General features: G+C 39.7%; 1 protein-coding gene across 20 annotated transcripts in view; it reads right to left on the bottom strand.

The window, feature by feature from the left end:
- The window catches only part of MYT1L (myelin transcription factor 1-like), a 300,708-nt gene that overhangs the window by 16,349 nt on the left and 263,964 nt on the right, over positions 1-20,395 (bottom strand). For all 20 annotated transcript variants that reach the window (XM_014956856.1, XM_014956860.1, XM_014956859.1 and 17 more), the window contains 3 exons: positions 16,614-16,676; positions 11,551-11,634; positions 9,995-10,216 (listed from right to left, as the gene is read on the bottom strand). In XM_014956856.1, coding sequence (XP_014812342.1) covers positions 9,995-10,216; positions 11,551-11,634; positions 16,614-16,676 — 369 coding nt within the window. The remainder of the gene's footprint in view (positions 1-9,994; positions 10,217-11,550; positions 11,635-16,613; positions 16,677-20,395) is intronic.

Below are 20,395 nucleotides of genomic sequence, written 5' to 3' on the forward strand. Positions count from 1 at the left end.
AATGTAACATTTTCAAAATTATTTTAATATCTGATCACTGTTTCAAAAAGACTTTCAAGAAAGGACTGCGTTCTAATTTTAGAGGTGGAGGGTTGAAGTAGCATTAAAATCTGGTCAGTCAAACACCAAATGGACAATGATATAGAGTGAATGGCCATGAAACCCAGAAGATGACAAGAGTATCTATTTTTCATTTGGGGATTTAAAAGGCAAATAGCGTTAATGCTTAATTATACCTATCCCTCATAACAAAAGAATAAAACAAGCATCAGGTAAGAAAAAAAAAAAAAAAAAAGAAATTACTCAGAACTGTAAACTTGGCCAAGCTGAGAGAAAAGGCTGTGAAAGCAGACTCAATTGGAAAGGAATGCCCCTGGGGCATAAATATACACCAGAAAAAAGGATTAATGAATCTTGAAATGCTGGAACTGTAAAAGCATTGCCAAAGTTGCCCTTCAGCTGGGCACAGTAGTCCTGTGGCAAATTAACATCATATTTTTGTTAATTAAAGTTCCTTAGTCAGCAAAGAGGCTCTGTGGGTGGGCTTTTCACATGTGCTAATGAGCTTTGACCTGTATCATCCCTGAATGGGGAAAGAGGTTTGGCTCTTGCCCAATGATGCAACAACTGCTCAAAAATCTCTCATTTACTCTTTAGCGAGTGAGGCAGCACTGCAGCACATTACACAATTTACAGATGGCCCTGGCACTAAGTTATGGGGAAGGAGTGCGCACTTAAAGGGCCACCACCGAGTGGCCCAGGAGCTCAGGGCTGGCTACTGCAAAGTTTATCAGCCTCTCTCCTGTCCTGTGACTGCACACAACAGGACAGATGACCTGAAGACCAGTGGATTTACTGGTCATTTTAATAGGTATTGTGAAAGAGAAAACAGGCTGAGATGTCCCTGTGTAGAAACAGGTAAGGTGTATCTCTAGCTACCTACCTCCGCTTAGTGCTCTTAGGAAGCTCAAAATTTCAAGTGATCTATTTAGTGACCAAGCCCATCTCACTTAGGCACTTAAACAAAACACAGTTTCTCTAGGCACTTGTATAGACAGCAGAGAGAAAAAGGCACTTCAAGAGGAAAATTCGTCCCACCTGAAATTCAAAAAGCCATCCAGTCCTCTCTGCTTTTTTTATGGGCTATGTCTGGAATGAGGACAAACAGGCTTATAACCAGAGAGCTTCTGCTAAGTGCCTGAAATCAAGGCGATGTCACATCGCAAGCACCTGTACAAATTACTGTCTGCTGTCATTTGTCAGGTCTGCTCAGCAAAATGATTTTTCTTGTTTATATTGTGCAGTCTGCTTTTTCTAATATGAATTTCATATTATTTTCTCCTTGACTTTCCCAAGGTAAGTAAACCTCTTAAGTCCTTTTAGATTAACTCTCCGTTAGGAGCCTTCCAGTTTAATAGACTGTACATGTGATTAAAATGCTGCTCCATTCTTCCAGCTCGTAATGAAAAGAGCTTGCAGAACTACCCACAAAGGCCCTAACTCTTTCAACAACCAGGCTTTGCACTTAGTCACTTCTGACTTTTGCCAAATTTTAACTGATCTAACTGAAATCTTCCATGGTAGCTGTCTGGCCAGGCTCAGGTTTTTTTTTCCAAATGTCATAGGAAAAAAATATTAAATTTCTCACAATATATTTGTATACTGTTGTTTTGACCATACACCTTGTTTTGTCCATACTGAGGGCGAAAAAAGCCCCAGTAACACAGTGAATATTTCTAGTTGTCTGTTACTTGGAGCAAGACTTGACATTTTTCACAGGGTATTGTTTAGAGTTTAGAGTTGCATTCTGCTGTCCTCGTGAAAGCAAACCTAAATGTGTTGGAGTTATAAGCCTCTGACAGGCCGTCACTCGGGCACGCTCAGATGTGAGTTAGTGTTTGGCTGCCAGACCCTCCATGAGCTCTGTGTGTATGACAACTGGGAGGACCTTCTCTGCCACCAGACCTGTTCAGGGCTGCAGGGCCAGGGGCAGAAGGCTGCTCGCTGGAGAAAACACTTTGTGTCCTGTTCTGCCAGTGCTCAGAAGAAGCTACTTGAGGGCCGGCTGCTTCAAATGCAGAGGACTGAGAAGCGCAGAAGTAAGAAAAAAGATGGAACAGGAGCCACAGGGGGGGAAGGGGGCCGGCACAAACACTGTACGAGAGGAGGGGGATGTTGAAAAGCAATTTAGAAAGACCCTTTTCCCTCGAAATTATGGGTCAACACAAGATTCCTAAGTAAAAAGATCCTTTGTATTGCAGATCCACCTCACAGATTTTAGTTCAATATTTTTCTTCTTTATGTATATCATTATTACATTTAATTGCCATGTTTCTCTCCTTGCCTTCCTGGAAATGTCAGCACATTTGCATGTCTGTCATCTTTCAATAATGTCACTGTGATGACGCTTATCATTGTCAGTTGCAATTACAGCTAAATGCAGTGAGTTTGGTTAGTTCTTCTACACTCTTAACATTTTAAGACCTTTTGCTGAATTGCAACATAGAGCTTGTAGGAAAAAAATAACAGATGAGAAATGGCAAAGTAAATCAATTGCAGGGAGGGGACAAGTACATTAAAAACAAACAAACCAACACCCTAAACAACTTTAAAATACCTACCAGGGAAAAGAGCAAAACAATGAGAGTTAAGAGTGAATTACTTTTGACTAAGATGTGGCGCTCTGACTGTAGCAACAAATAAAACAAAGGACAAGAGTTGACGTGACGAGACCTGGCTAGAAATAGACGCAATCGAGCAATTGAATGAGTTGCCTATAAAAGCTTTGTACAAATCTGGAGTATTTATGTTTCATAAACAGATAAATGGAAGAACAAGAAAAATTTCCTCTCTGCAAAGTTTTTACTATTTTCAACATTATCGTCAACATACCATAGGAACATCTTTCAAAAGTGTTCTTTAACCTCTGGTTCCCAACAGATGTAATTGCTGGACAGAAATTCCTCACAAACACAGTATTTTGGAAGTTTGGAGCATCCTGAGAATTCAGCTGGCAGTTTGGATTCTACGTGTTTTAAAGGATGCTCATAATTGGCTTAACTGTGAGCTTCTGAGTCTGCTCAAAAATAAAAGAGAAGCATACCAGAGACGGAAAAGCAGACAAATATACCTTGAGAACTGCAAGGGCATTGCCAGGGAATGCAGAGGTGCAGTGAGAGCAAAAGCTCAGCTCGAATTGAGATTGGCCAGAAATGCCAAAAACTACAAGAAAGGATTTTTGTAAAAAACAAGCAGAAACAGAAGGAAAATATTGGCTTGCTGGTAAACAGGCAAGGTGAATTCAACGCCAACAATGCTGAAGAGGCAGAGGTTCTCAACACTTTCTTCACCTCTGTCTTTACCAGCATTATTGGACTCCAGGCCTTGGGAGCAAAAATCCAGGTTAATGCAAACACAGACCCACTGCCACTGAAGGAAGACCCACCACCCTGCAAGGCTGCCGTATGAGGAAAGGCTGGGAGAACTGGGTTTCTTCAGCCTTGAGAAGAGAAGGCTTAGGGAAGACCTCATCACCATGTTCCAGTAGTTAAAGGATGGCTATAAAGAAGATGGGGACTCACTTTTTACAAGGAGTCACATAGAAAACATGAGGGGTAATGGGTACAAGTTACTCCTGGGGACATTCCCGTTGGACATGAGAGAAATTTTTCACAATTAGTACGATCAGCCATTGGAATAATCTCCCCGGGAAAGTGGTGGATTCCCCATCATTGGACAATTTTAAGATTCAGCTGGGCAGTGTTCTGGGCCATCCTGTCTAGACTGTGCTTTTGCCAAGAAAGGTTGGATCAGATGACCCTTGAAGTCTGTTCCAGTTTGGCATTCTATGATTCTATGAATTATTTTTTTGTTGTTTTTACGCAGGGTATTTTATCATGGCATATCTCATTTTTGCACTGTGGTTCACAGCACCAAATGACAGTACTAGTATGCACCTTCCAATATCTTTAATTTGCATTAATCTATAGTGAACACTGCATCATATATATATATATATATATATATGGAATCTCAGATCTGATATAACTTTAGATTATATTTTCAGTTGTTTTCAGTTGTTTAATAAAGCTTCTAAATTTTCCTCTCTGCATTTATTTTCAGATATCAGAAAACTTTTTATAAAATTCAGGTTTTATTTCAAATAAGCTTCCTATCCTGCCAAAAAAGCCAACACCAGCTAGGAAATGATTGCTTCCATCTAAATTCTGCTCACTTTCATTTCTCCATGAACTGAAAGGAATACCTGGCATTTGGTATCTCAGACAACTTAGTGCAATGTAAGTCCTGCTGTCTTATTTGTAGGCCTCATACAATACTGCGTTAATATAAAGTCAATTTCAGGTTCAAGACTCTGCAGGATTGATTTTGCTCAAACAATGGACTTTGCAAGCCTATGCCCAAAACACAAAAATCAGAATAATCTGAGACCGCTTCATGCCCGATGTAACCATATAGCTCATTTCTAAAAGACTCATTAAACTCATGAACTAATGCTAAATATTTTTACGTGTAAGAGGGGATGTGACTTCAGGCAAACAATGACTGAAAGTTCTACAATAATTTAGGAGCAAATGTGCAGCCACCAGCACATGCCTGCAGATGCAAAGCATCTGGATTAAAGAGCTACTGCCCCTTTGGCACTCTGCGTGTGAACACCCGCCCCAGAAAACCCTGGGGTGAGATGCTGTTCTGGGGACACAGGCTCAGGCTGCAGCCCTAAGCACCAGGAGCTTTGACTACAGACGGCACTTGCAAACCTTCCCTTCAGAAGCTCCCCTTCAGGTTTTTTAGACAGTATCTATTTCTAGCAAAGCATATTTAATGAGAAAAAGGGTCTGCACATGACAATCTACATTTCCATCCATCTTCCCTCATATTTGTCATCTCCCAAATGCTTTGAGTGTTTGGGAGCTCAGAGGTTCTCTGAGGATCTGTGTGCGTGTTAGTATCTCCCTGCTTCTAGCAAGCAGCTGCAGAGGGCAGCTCCAGTTTTTATCTTGAGTTTTTATCTTTCTATCTCTTCAACTTTTCCTGATCTGCCTGTTCCCAGGCTTACCGATGCAGCTGTGCAGCTCAGAGCTGTGACCAATCTAGAATTTTGGGAGGAAATGACTCTGGCAGTGCTCCTTCACCCCAGAATGTGCATGTGGGGCGATGGCTGAACTGAGTGCAGAGCTATTATCTCCCTGCACGCTTTCCCACAGCCCTGCCCTTAACTAAGCCTTCCTACGCATGAAGTGGGTACCCCATAACTGTCATATGTAAACAATTCCAATAACCATCTCACAATTTCTGCATACATTTCTTCAGAAGGGAAAAGGCACTGGATGATGTGGGATTATGTGGATGTAGGGAGTGTGAGCAGCCCTGCAGAGAAGCACTTGGTGATACTGGTGAATGAAAAGCTGTCCACGAGCTGGCAATGTGTGTTCACAGCCAGCCCAGAAGGCCAACTTATCCTGGGCCAAATCAAAAGAAGTGTGGCCAGCTGGTCACTGGAAGGGATTCTGCCCCTCTGCTCTGCTCTCATAAGACCCCACCTGGAGTACTGTGTCCAGCTCTGGAGCCCTCAGCGCAGGAAAGGCATGGACCTGTTGGAGCAGGCTCAGAGGAGGGGCCACAAAAATGATCAGAGGGCTGGAGCACCTCTATGAGGACAGGCTGAGAGAGCTGGGATTGTTCAGCTGGAGAAGAGAAGGCTCTGGGGAGATGTTATTGTGGCCTTTCAGTACTTAAAGGGGACCTACAGGAAAGACGGAGACAAAATTTTTAGCAGGGCCCGTAGCAATAGGACAAGTGGTAATGGGTTTAAACTAAAAGAGGGAAGATTTAAACTAGATAGAAGGAAGAAATTTTTTACAATGAGGGTGGTGAAACAGTGACACAGTTTTCCCAGAGAGCTGGTAGGTGCCACATCCCTGGCAACATTCAGGGTCAGGCTGGACGGGGCTCTGAGCAACCTGGTCTAGTTGAAAATTCTGCTTTTTCACATTTTCATTTCTATTTAGCATTAACCTGTAAATGGGGAAAATACTTATCATTTTATCATCTCTTGTATATTATAGCTTTACTAGCATATGTTTTTGTACTGGTTTTGGCTGGGATAGAGTTAGTTTTCTTCATAGTAGCTGGTACGGTGCTATGTTTTGGAGCTGTACTGGAAACAGTGCTGATAACACAGGGATGTTTCTGTTACTGCTAAGCAGGGCTTGCAGAGTCAAGGCCTTTTCTGTTTCTCAGCCCACCCCACCAGCGAGCAGGCTGGGGGTGACGGTGCTATGTTTTGGAGCTGTACTGGAAACAGTGCTGATAACACAGGGATGTTTCTGTTACTGCTAAGCAGGGCTTGCAGAGTCAAGGCCTTTTCTGTTTCTCAGCCCACCCCACCAGCGAGCAGGCTGGGGGTGCGCACGGAGTTGTGAGGGGACACAGCTGGGACAGCTGACCCTGACTGACCCGAGGGATATCACTTACCACATGATGTCATGCTCAGCAATGACAAAAAAAAGCTGGGGGAAGACAGAGGAAGGGGGGGACATTCAGAGATACAGCATTTTTCCTCCTAAGTCATTGTTACACGTGACGGAGCCCTTCTTCTCTGGAGCTGGCTGAACACCTGCCTGCTGATGGGAAGTAGTGAATGAATTCCTTGTTTTGCTTTGCCTATGTGAGTGGCTTAAGATTTACTTATTAAACTCTCTTTGTCTCAACCCACAAACTTTCTCACTTCTACCCTTCAGATTCTCTCCCCCATCCTGACGGGAGTGAGTGAACAAGCAGCTATGTGGGGCTGAGCTGCCTACTGAGGTTAAACCACCGCATCGCAAGGGGAATTTAAAAGCTACATTACTGTGTTTGAAACGGGTGATTTAAATAAAAGTGGGCAGGAGATGGAAGCAAGAATATTGTTTTAGATCTGAAAAGGCATTTCTGCATGTAATTTCCACTGAAGTCCGCACAAGCACATTTCCCCTTCTGAGCTAAGGAGCAGAATTGCTAAATTCAAGTGTATTCTGAAAAAGTCCCCACTGATCACCATATTAGAAATGATGCCGTCCAGAAAAATCTTCTTAAATCAAATATGAGGATGTAAGGGCCTGTTCAAGAACCAAACTGGAAAGCTACAGTATAATAACCAATTTACATTTCATTATAACCTATTTCATTTACCTATCCACTGACTCCATGCTTACATGCCTTCCAATTCATTTTTATATTGCTGATAGGTCATCTAATTTCACACTGGCCGCTCCTGCTAGCACAGGCTCCTTTTGAAGCACAACACTCTTAATTCTATGCTTCAAGTCTCTCCTGATAACCCTCTGTTGCCATTCTTTCCTATTGCAAACTCTTTGACAAAATAAAACTATTCATAGGAATTTCTGCAGACAGGCATGGCAAACATTGAAAAAACAGAAACTTTGTTGGTGCCTTTATTCATAGCATTCAAAATTTACTGAAATTTGCAACTTTTTCCATTGATTAATTATTTCTGCTTCAGAAGCATGTACATACAAATATGCATATACTTAAATTCCAGGCTGTGCGATACCAGTTGGAGCAGGTTTTTAACTTAAGTACTGATTTTCCAGCCCTTGTGGATCACCTCCAGGGTCCACTGATATTGTACAAGGTGCAACAGCAGCTCTAAGAAAGCTTTGCCTCAAAAACATCAATATATATATCTTTTTTAATTAATACAAGAGTTGGCATCATTTTCAAAAATGAGTCTGCTGTTCAAGTTTCCAGAGTACTGCAGCTGCTTGCATAATAGCATATTAACAGCTGTCTACAAATGGTAGAATATAAAATCTTAAATAACACATTACAGACAACTACACATGCAACTAATATATATGGTTAGAGAAGTCTACTGATAGAAATTTACAGCCACAGCTGTATAGCAAAACATTGATAGAGGCAGAAGGTGAGACCACAGCCTATTAAAATGAATACACTAAAAAGGAGGGTATGTTTCATCTTTAGGTAAGGAAACGCACAGTCTGTAATTTAGGAGGGATTGGACTCCAGATTAGGACACTTAGATTTAAATGTCTGCATGGGAACTATGTGTCAAAGGTGCCATTGAGTACTGGAGCTCTGGGGGCCATTAATTAGGAAGGCCAGCACCCTTCCAGACCCCCTGTGAAGCACTTTCAGCTCTCAGCTGTTATAATTAAAAATTGGGAGTGTCTCATGAATATTCAGTCATTTTTGCCAACCCTGTATGGCCATTTTGCACATCCTACGAACACTTCAAATGGATAAAGGACTCAAGTACTTTTGTACTTTCAAAAGTAGTCAAGAAAGCACATGGCTGCTATGTGGCTCAATGTCATATTTAGGTTTCTCCATGCCAAAAAAAAAAAAAAAAAAATTTTGAGTTTTATTCTATTTTTTTCATGAAAACATTCCTATTAACAAAAATCTCTAGGTATCAATTGCCCCTTAATTTTGAAGAACAGTTAAATTTAGTATCAGTATGTTCCTTTTAGAATTGAGTTATTTTTGTTGCAAGAATTTTCTCCTTGAAAATATAAATACTATGTAAATACTCCTTGAAAATAATCTTTCAGTAATTATATTGTATCTTTCAACTAAAGGTACAATCATTTCAAAATTTTAACAACAGATCTCTATGAGTTAAGTAGATGTTACAGCATTATGAAGAACACAAAACTGAAATATGAACACAATTACTGATATTTTACTGAAGGTCAGAAACTTAAATCCACATGTGGACATCTGCACCAATAGTTGGGGCTTTTGCATCTGCTGCTCCTTAAAGCCTACAGAGCTGCAGGCTCTGTAATACACTTGACCCCTGAGGTAGCACCTCAGGCCATGGACAGAATCCCCCCCTGGTAGGTACCATACAAACACTGAGTAGAAAAATAGCTCTGAACCTAAACAATAAACAGGAACTATGTGCACAAAGTATGGAGAGGTTACAGTAAGGGTAAGGCTTCTGAGTTAAGCTACAAAGGATTGACAAGGAATCAAAGGAAATAGTTACAGGCAAGAGAAGGAAGAAGAAGTACACTTTTCACCTCTGCCTCTAGAACTGACTACAAAACAAGGTCAGGTTGGTTTAGTTAACTAAAAGGCACAGAAGTTCAACTGAGGTCTGCCTGGAGAAGGGTGACAAATTAGCCACATTGGCTTGACATATTTGAAGTAATAGAATTTTATATTAGTGATTATATAATAAGAAATTTGCTCTGGCATTTCAGTCATGTTCAGGCTGGGATTCCCACCTGAAGTTCCAAGAACACCCTGGCTTCCTCATAAGTTAATATCTAAAATGGTAGCAAGATTTATCCCTAATAGACTGGCCACCTTCTCTTCCTTAATCTCTTAAAAGCTATGAAAAAATGTCATCACTGAAGTTCTCTTATTTTTGCTAAGTTTATGAAAAATTTGGTTTTATATTTCTTTTCTCAAATATTTGTATTCCATTAGTTCTAATTAATCTGCTGTATTCTACATTTTTTTTTTTGAGTGAACATTTGCATTACTAAATGAGTAAAAGTACTTTGCTTCTATGGAAATAGTTTGTTAAGTTTGTTGGTTCCATGCTTTGATGTTTGGGAATCAACAATGTATTTGACATCTCTGAAAATCAGGGGGATTCAGATATGTGTTACAATCTATCCTGAGGTAATTTGTCCCGAGTCACTCAATAAGGCAGTAGCAGGTTTACAGTTATTGTGATGCACAGTTTTTTCCCTGAAATTTTCTGTGTAGTATAGATTCAGATTCAGGTGTCTACCTGCAAGGATTTGCATCCCAAAGATCATGTGTCTTGATTTTCAGCTATCTACAAACATATACAGTAAGATAATTTTTTGAAGTAGTAATGAAATTCAAAAGGAACAGAGAAATGCCATGAGAAAAAAGCTGTATTTTGAAACTTTCTAATCTAATTTAAACAAAAAAGCATACATGAAAAATACAAGCCACAGTTACTCACCTACGATGAGTAAGGAAACTACCACTGACATGTCCTGAGCCATCACATCCCGGGGTTGGACATGACATTCCTTCCGTCTTCACTGACTTCCAAGAGAACTGTGAGCCATTTAGGTACCCATCCTTTTGCCTTTTGGCAGCTAGAGGACACCCTGATGCACTGCGATGGGATGCATATTTTCCAGTTATATGACCCTGACCATCACAACCAGGAACTGGACATCTGGATAGCAGATAGATGAGATAAACTTTATTGTCTTGCCATCATATACCTGGTAGCCTCTACAACAAAGTCAAAATAAACCCGACATGAAAAGAAAAGAACAATCATGCACTGTGGTCTCAAAAATAGTCAAGCTACCCTGCAGTGGGTAAAATTACATGAAAAACTTTACTAATATGAAAAAAAAAAACCTGTTCTTTGATAAACTGTAAGGAGGCTAGCCAGAAGATGAAGTCACAGCTGTTGATATTGTGTAATTGCCACAAAAGGACTGAGATATATATTTGAATTGCAGCTGTTCATTACAGTAAATATCACACTGGAATTGAAATGTTGGCTACTGAGCTCCGCTCAGCAGGTAAATTGCCCATAAAAACTCTATAAGCATAAAATCCTACTTAGTATAATCCTTGGTACATTTTATTTATGTGTATGGAATCTAAAGAGGACTTGTCTGAAGTAATGAAAACGTTAGGTATAAACAGTTAGGTCTGAAGTGATCATAGCACCTAATCAGAAATGCTGAGCCTTAGCCACTCGCTGAATAGGAGAGATTATAACAAACTATGTGCTACAGTCTAGAGAGATCAATGAAGGCAGTTCTGTATTCATCTGATGGTTTTCCTTACTTGGGAATTCCCTCATACCCTGTATACTTCTAAGAAAAAAAATAACCAGAGGTAGAAGGAACAGGTTAGGATCTTCAAAGTGAAATGTTTCAAAAAAAAATAGTCTTTTCAGTATGCTGCTATGTAACACATGTCAAAACAAGGCTGGTTACTTCACTGTTTGTGCTACACTAAAATACTTCTGCAACTCTCCTCCGAGGATACAGTCCTGAATGGCCTAAGCAGTCACAAATCCACTGAGTTCAGTGGCCATTTATATCAGAGCACCTTGCAAGAAGAAACCAAGACCTACAGGTAGGCATTCGTTCCTCTTGCCAACTAGAGAAGGACAGATTTGTTGCAGCAATCTCATATAAACACTCAATTCTCTGTTCCCATAACGACTTTATTTAGCATGTATGGTTTGTCTATAGTATGCAAACCTGTTTAAGGGGATTTTTAGAATATACAGATCAAGGTAATTTTTTAATTTCATGTGAAAAACGTATTTAAAACTGTTTGTAAATTATGTCTTTAGCTGAATATTGTATCCTTTGCAGAATAAATCAGCACAGATCCTTCATTTGCAGTTCGCTCACAGAAATCAGTGTGGCCATCTGCTCTTGGATAACTATCACACAATAACATTTATGCCTTAATAAAAAGCTGAAGAAATATATGACCTTATAAAACACAGAAAGGCCCTTTGACAATGTTTGTTCTCACCTAATTGGCTCTTGGTCTTCTTTGTCTTCCTTGCTTTGTGCTATCCTGATTCCACTTTTCTTTGCTCGCGGACAGCCTGAAAGACTGAGTGAAAGAAAACATTTTAAAATGCAATTTCTCATTCTCGGTTTACTAGGGATACGCTTTCTATCTGAAAACCTGGCAATCCTGTCCAGTTTCCAAAATCAAAGCTCATGTGGTTTAAATACAGAGAGCTGCAGTGTGCAACCGCGAGGGGGAATCCGTGTATCTCGGCTGGCGAGGCAGGCCAGGACCGCAGGCACCGTGCAGACCACACGCACGGGCGGTCCCCGAGGAGCCAGGGAAAGCAGCTCTTAAACTCTCTGCCTAATAATCCCTCCAGCTGACTCAGCAGCACCAGCGACAGCTTTAAAAGGAAAGGAAGCCAGTGCTTCAGGGCTGAGAGACATTACGTCCTCTGTATGTCTGAGAGGGAAGGAAGAACAGGCTCAAAAACCAGGAGTCTTTGGATATCTTCGTAGGACTGAAGATTTCTCTATGGAGCACATTAGAAACACCATCATGTAAGAATCCTATAGAACTGTTGAATAAAACCACGGCAGAGCTCACAGCTGTACAATGCCTTCCTGAGAGAGAGTTTAAGTGCTCAGAACTCACCCAGACAAAAGGATTTGGTAGAGACAAAATCGTATGCAAGGCTAAGCAATGTTACATTTAAATACACACTGAGAATGTTTTTAACTACACAAGATGGAAAAGCATTATCTATTCCAACATTTTATAAGCTCAGCTTGCTCTTTGCATATGAAGAATTCATAATAGAAACCAGTTAGTAGACTTAACAATGACTTTAATAGGTACTTAAATATTTTTTCAAGTAACTGCTATCTGAGGACACAAATATGTCTGTGAAAAAATCATGCTTTGTGCTCTATTTAAATGTTACTTCCACCTCAACGTTCTAGAAGAAATCCATTGGTAGAACACCAGCTTCGAAAGTATTGAGATGAGAGACAAAATAATGTTACCAAAGAAAAATTTCCATAGAGGAAGAAATAAAATAGAAGATTAATTTTTTGGTTTTGACATGACAAAAGGTACTTCAGTGCTGTACAGTACGTCCTGTCTTCAGGAGGAAGAGACAGAAACAGTGGTAGCAAAATTTTCAATTGTTTTGTCTTGTCAAGACCAGCAAGGACTGGGAGGAACAAGCAAGAAAAGAGTGAAGCAATCGCTGACAGAATTCTGTGTCAGTATATAAAAAATACACAAAAATAGAGTTTACATGCTAAAAAGTCATAAATAAGTCATTTAAAGAAAGGGACGAATGTTAGCGCTGGATATTGGACATAGTGTATTACCCAGCAACTTGTCGTGAGATGGCACGGCTACATCTGTAGGGGTAAATGGAAGGGACTCAAAACTGCTGTATCGACCCAAGACCAGCAGGCTCACACCTGTGCAGCTAAACACTTTCTCTCTGCACAGCAGGACAGCAACACCCGTAATGCTTATAGAGAATGATCTGGACCCACGCTGAGCTCTAAATCATATCTGAGAATTGCCTGGGAAAGTTTCAGTGGCCCAGGGTCAGCAATATGGCAGGGGACACGCTAACAATTTAATAGTGTAGGCACCTGTGCTCTGATGCCTGGACCTGTGCTCTCGTCTCACTTCATTTTCTAGTTTAAATGCAGCTGACCATTTTCCTTTTTAAAGCAAGCTGCTGTTTATTCCAACTTGCACAGTGCACTCCAAAGTACTGTAGTTCCCTGTCTACAAACTAAACCTCAGAAAGCCTATGCCATTTAAAAATAGTTTTCTTTGAAAACAGTAATATCATAATCTGTAAGAAGGCAGAGGCAGGAGGAATAAGAGTCTGAGGGATTTAGAATAAGAGGAAGCAGGCTCTGGGGCAAGGGGGCAGTCCAGGAACAGGTTGGTTCATTGCCCCCCCCATATAACCTGGGCTGCAGAAAGTGAAGGGGAGAGGACAGGAGTTACATATATCCCTAGCTTATCTGTGAAACTAGTCTTAAACCCGTGTGAGAATAATCAGGTTTTGCATCTGAAAACTAAATAGTTAATAGAAATGTCTCAGAAAGCAATACTTTTTATAGTAGGTGTACAGATGGGTGTGCTTGTAGATGATGACATTTTCATAACAAAATCTGAATGAAGAATTTCTGCCTTGACTAATGATTTAATGCTTTCCACATATTCAATCAATTTAATTATCACCTACTTATTGGTATTTTGGTGCATCATCTTTTTGCAATAGATCTTTCTATTCTGGCACTATGATTTATTAGAAAATTCTCAGACCTTTCAGGTCCTCTAAACAGACATTTCCAACAGACAGCTTCTGAGGTTATGATTAATTCATTTTTCCTCTGACAGCAGATTCACCAAGAAAACATATGCCAAGGATGAGCCTTTGCTTTGATTTTTTTTATCCTATAATAACCAAAAGCTATTATAAAGTAAACACATTATTTCATTTTTATATCAGTTTAATTCCTTATATGTGAAGATAAAAGACAACAAGGGAAATTCAGCACCGGTATATGCTGATATAATTTCTCGCATACATTCAATGGGTGTGTGGAACTGCAGAGTTATGGCAGAGTTAAATCTGCCTTTGTGTGTACTTGCTGTTGAGCAGCCATTTTAAATACAGATGATACCAAGGCATCTTGGCAGCCATTTGAGAGAAGTTTGTCATTCCTTTCCTTCTGAAACTGAAAGGGTTGTAACAGATGATATCAAATACAAACAAAAATGCTAATTCAGATGCAAGCAGAGGTAAATGCTAATTTTCAGTGTGGGACTTAGAAGCCTTAACTGTGACCGTCCTTTAGGTTTTTTCATACTAAACAGCTCCAGATTTAGGCTATAGGTTTGCTGCCCCTTCAGAGAGCATGTATTTTTCCAGCCTCACCACCTCAGAAATGGCCTTGACAGAAATCATGACCTGAACAGTGTGGGGCTGGCTCCATGTAAATGTCATGGGTGTCCTGGGGGCATTGGTGCCTTTAAGCAAAGTAGACATTATTCCTTCAAGTGTCAGTGCCCCCATGCCTACAGGCAGCCAAGGACAAAGGGCTGCTGGAGGCCTTTTGGAAGAGAAATGAAGGAGTTACGCGGTCAATACAGAGATGGTGGCATTTCAAAACTCTATGTTAAAACACAATGTACCTGACAAATTCTGTATCACTTAGTTTTGCAGAATTACTATTTAATGCTGCAGAATCAAGTGAAAACCTGGTCCAGCACTCATCTGCAAAATTACAAGAATTTACAGATGAAAGTAGGTAACACCATCCAGCTCACAGTCCGGTCCCCCAGTGGCCAGGAGACAATGCACAGGAAAGGGTTTAGAAAATGAGCCGACGTGTTGACTCTCCCCAGCTAACCTTGCTTGCTTTTTAGTTTGTGATACTTTGCCTTCTGCATCTTCACTGTCCTGCCTGTTTCTGGTAAAATAAATGACCAAATACATAAACAGCTTCCTGAAATAGCACAGTCAGGGCACAGCTACACCAAGCATATTGCTGGAAGAGGTGTGAGCTGATCAATCCACACATAGTTAAATGTAGTTCTAAATTTGACCTTAAATCCCTTTGAAAGTGTGATTTAATCTCTTACATTGTGTAAGTGGTTTTAAAATGTTTACATCGTCTCCTTCATAATGTTAGTTGTACTTTTGATGTTTAACTGTGCATTACAGAAATTCTTACTGTTATCTTTCATTTTTACAGCATGTAAAGGTATGGCACATTCCCAATCCCTCTGTTATTTATGTTTTGACTTTACACTGTTTGTTGCTTTTACTGGGAATACATTTAAATTGGGAATTTGTGTATTGACTAGTTATAGCCAATTGTAAAGCTATAGGGACTTGGTGAAGCAAGCAAATATCCAGAATCAACAGTATTACTATGCATGGGAGTAAAGAGCCTTTGCTAAAAAAAGAGAGGTGGGCTACACCATTATTCTTTGATTAAACAGTGAATAGCTATTTACAAAATACAATGCAGCTCTTCTCTACTGATTTATAGTTCTCAAATAGCCACAGGGGAATTGCTAATTACACAGGATTTGTAACATTACCTCTACAGTGATACCACTGTTAATCATTTTGGGGTTACCAACAATACCCTAATTACTAAATGTGAAGCTTTCTTTGGCCCTTGATAAGGATCACAGTTATAGTTTAGGCAGTTAAGGTAACAGCTTTCATCCAAAATTTTCTCTTTCTCTTCTTCTGGCTTGACACAGTTATTTACAACGTGTTGCGATTTAAAAACAAGGCAAGCTTTATTGTGAAATGTACTAACAAGACTGGTGCATATTACATGACTTTTACCCTCTGATTAAAGCTGCTAGGGTTATATCTGGGAGAGGAGGTAAAGAACTGGGTCCAATCCTGCATTTCAAGAAAAACAGGAGGTCTGGAAGAGACTGACAGAAACAATCAGGAAACATAATTTCTTGGGAAAAAAATGAAGGAATGGGATTTGAGTCCAAAAAAAGGTGAAGAGTTAAGTCACTCCAAACGTAAAGCAGCAGAAACTTATGAATGTTGAATTGCTTCCCTGGGTTAATAGAGACGGTAAGAAAACCTGGATTCATTTTCTACAAAGATTTTGCTAGATAATAGCAAAAGTCTTCCTACCTACTTGGGTAGTCAGCCATGCTGAAACTGCAAAACGTTATTCACTGGTGATAAATATAATGGAATCATGGAATTGTCAGAGTTGGAAGGGACCTCTAGAGACCATCTAATCCAACTCCCCTGCTAAAGCAGGATTGCCAATAGCACATTACTCAGGACTGCATAAAGGCAGGTCTTGAAAATCTCCAGAGAAGGGGACTCCATGACCTCCCTGGGCAGCCTGTTCCAGTGCTCTATATAGAATGATTCTATAGAATTCTATTTAGAATGAGTTAGACCAACCCATGCTTATGTACAGCACTCAGTCCTACTTCAGTATTGAGAGAGGGAAGAGAGGCCTGTTGAGGTCCCTTCTAGCCCTTCAGTTGCTGGAGTTAAGGAACAAAACCTTCTCGTTACATACCTTCGATGTGAAGCATAATTTCCAGTAATATGCCCAGAGCCATCACACCCAGGGGTGGGACACCTAGAATAATAATGGAAAAGATACGGAACAGTGTTACTGAGTGGAAAGATACAACTGCCCATTAAAAATTATTCATTGGCCCAGTCCTTGTTTCCACAGGTGCCAGCCCTGGGGATCTCTAGCCGTTGCTAAACCTGAGCTTAATTCCACACTGGGGACAAACATACTTTTTTCATCCATAAAATGTTTTTGTTTGCTACTCCTCACCTGCCTGCTCAAAATGCTTTCTGGATATCTCTAGTACCAGCAGATTAGTGGAGATTTCCAGCAGCAGCCTGACATTCCCACATCACCAGGAACGAGTAGGGCTGACAACAAATGCAATATCCCCATAGTGTGTGCTCTTAGGTAACAGCTAACATTAAAGCGAGCCATTTTGTTTTCCATCAGAGCTATTGCTCTAATCCCACCACAGAGTGCCAGGAGGTACCATGGAGGTACCCCTTCACCTCTCCATGAAGCGAAGGAGATGCCTTAGGAAAAGGTAGCATGTAGACAAGGAAATAATGCTGGGCTCTCATAGAGAAATGGTAACCCACCCAAACACTCCCAAACACCCAGCTACAGCACCAGGTAGAGAAGTCACTGATATAGCCATCAGTGGAATGCCTAATGACTGAATAAAATTAGAGTCATCAAAGAAAATGGATGGGTTTTTCTACATTGCAAAGATGATTGAGATCACCACAGAATAAGATAAATTATAATGCTAAATAAAATCATTAGCTGGTATTTGAACTGCTACGCTAAATCACATAAAAGACAAAGGAAGAATTAATTATATTCATTTTACTGAACAGACAAATGCTACGTGAATTCTAAAAAGTCACTTTTCTTGAGCCTGAGTTTTGAATTTTAGCCATGCTTTAGAGATTCATTTGAAGAAAGCATTCAAATTCAAAAAGGCATGTGCACAAATTCAGATGTTGCCTTCTGAAACATCAGATTTCCGTAACATTGAAGTCTTTCACATTGGAATGCAGAGTTCATGCCAACTCTGGCTTTCACCCTTGAGTTGCATGCATGCTTTCCTCAAAGATGGTCCATACTGGGAAACGTTTGTTTCACAAAGGTTGCTGCAGAGACTTGAAAGTCTCTTAAAGTCAGGAATTAAGCAACCCAGAATCCAGTGCGATAGGACTGTCATGGTCCATTCCAGCTGAATTTTAGCCCTTTAAAGCCAGTAAACATTACCTCTTCTAAAGAGCTCAGCAAAGCCAAACTTCAAACATGATTAATGCAAACTTGAAAGAGATAAATTAAACTGGAATTTGTTAAAGGGCATTCTCATATGGTCTTCATCCAGAGCAGTTGAGTTACTCATTAGAAACCATTAAAATATGGTAGCGCTTCCAGGATGCACGTTGGTAAAACCTCTGGGGTTCATTATGTCACTGAAGTTTCTCTTCTACGTAACAAGCAGCTTGTGTGCTCTGGACAAGAAGTCAAAAAACCACATCCTTTAAGACAATTCTCCTTTTCTCTTGCTTTAAGATTTTACACAAGATGACGTATAAGACCATGATCTTGACTAGAAGGTATAAGTATTAACGTGATTCTTAATATCTTAATGACCAATATATAAGCTGACATCACACATTAATCTTTCTGCTTGTAGAAAGAGAAAAAGACTAATTTTTGCATAATTTCTTCTGACAAAATTAGGTAAAAATACAGCCCTTGGTGAAGAAGTCATAGCTCAGTCTACGTGGCCCTTACCATTCATTCTGTGCTGTGGCTGCTCATGGCTAGCACAAACTTTGGCTATTACTTTAAGTTAAAAAATAAATGGTTAGGGCATCTTATATAAAGAATCTTAAATTTTAAATACTTCATATCTAAATATTTAGATGTTCTCACTATTTATTTTTATTTTTTGGCAAATGTTTTGAGATCTGCAGAGAGACAATATCTTTCTTCATGTGTTTTTTTGATGCTGGGTATCTTCATTGCTCTACAATGCTTATTTCCTACTTCCACCAAGACCAGCTGCATCACTAAAGCTTGACTGAAGCCTCTAAAGATGTTGAATCAAAAGATATTGGAATAAGAATTAAAGGAATTGACTAAATTTTGGCTTAATAAAGCAGCCATGAGACTGTTCCTCTGCAGTCTGCCTGAGGTACTGCAAGGATTCCTTCTTTATGAACCCATGCTATTTTAAACCAGCATTTTCCTTTACAGACTTTTCAGTCCTTTTCAGAATAAACTATTATCAAAAATCCACAATGGTTTTTCTCATATTTTCCAAGACTTTTGCTACAGGCAGGCATGATTAATAGTGTCTTAACAAACAGGATTTATAAGATGCACCAGTATATCCAATCAATAAGTCCTAAAATTAGACCACTACACCTCAACCATCTGGACAGTCTTACACAATTTAAAAACTAGATTATTTCTGTGTCATTTAAAAAAAAATCTTAAAGAAATGAAGCTGAAGAAGAATCATTCTGCTGTAGATTAAACTGAAAACTTTCACAAAGGGCTCTGTACAGTTAATACCAGTTTAAAATCATACTTTTGATTAAACCAGAAGAGATTTTTTATGTGGGAAAGGATTTTAGAAAGACCCTTCAGATTTTGATTTTGGCACTGCAATATTTGTTTTCAAGTCTCATAAGCTTATATTGACCTAAATGTAACAGATGAAATGAGAGTTTAGTGCAGTTGATAAGAACATTTTAAAACCCTGAAACATTTCTATTTACTGGCGTTTCCATTCTGTGGGAGGTTCTTATAACCACTGTGAAATATAGGATGCAGTTACAGAGCAGTCTTTTAAGCTATAAAGTTATTACAATATTTATTTGCTATCCTAAGCAGATTAGTTAAGGAGACAATTACAAGCCCTTGTACCACTGGAATTGTGAGTCTCAGTTTTCAGAATGCCTGATCATACACAGGACTTGCACATACCCTACTGTTTTACTATCAGCTACTACCTATACCTATTTGACTTAACTAATCTTATGTACATGCAACAATGCCAAAAAAGTGTATGTACAGGTGCTTATAAGAGGCAAATGGTGTGAAACCCTTTGATAATGAATATCAGAGTAAGTGGAAAATGAGATAACAGTTTCCTCACTTACTTAAAGTGAGTATTATTTGGCAGGATCAGAAGCTTATTTGTAGTCTCTACATAATAGCTTACTGCAGCAAAGGAAATACTTCAGTACTGTAAAGAGTGAGGTGACAAAAGGAACTCACCCTGTAAAGACCAAGGTTTCAGAACATATCGCACTAGCACTTCACACAAATTCAGGGTATCCAGCAAAATAAAAGAGCTTGTCAGTGAAGGGGAACGCCTTGATGTCCCATTCATTTCACAGAACATCCCAGAGATGCTTTTTTGGGAACATAAGCATAAGCAGAAAGCAGGCCAGCCAGCTGAACAGCAACAGCTCTGGCAGCTGGATTCAGTATTGGGCTTAGATTCAATAGCAGGAATGAAAACCAGGCAAGAGCCAAACAGAGAAATACATTTAAGCCCTACTACCCATTCTTCACTGGGCAAAGGACCTTCAGACCTTAAGTGCACAGCAATTAAAAAAGGATTTTGGCAGCTTGAAGGAACTTCCTGAGGCTGGGAAAGAAATGGCTGTAATGCCCAAATGGGTTCTGGGAGGTTTTTTCCAAATGCCAATGGTTCAAAGTCTAGCTGCAAACTCAGCTTGGAAGAAAAAACAGCCCACGTTAGCATAGCAGACTACAAA

The sequence above is a fragment of the Calidris pugnax genome, unplaced genomic scaffold (genome assembly GCF_001431845.1).
Source record: "Calidris pugnax isolate Ruff unplaced genomic scaffold, ASM143184v1 scaffold171, whole genome shotgun sequence".
NCBI classification, from domain to species: Eukaryota; Metazoa; Chordata; class Aves; order Charadriiformes; family Scolopacidae; genus Calidris; species Calidris pugnax.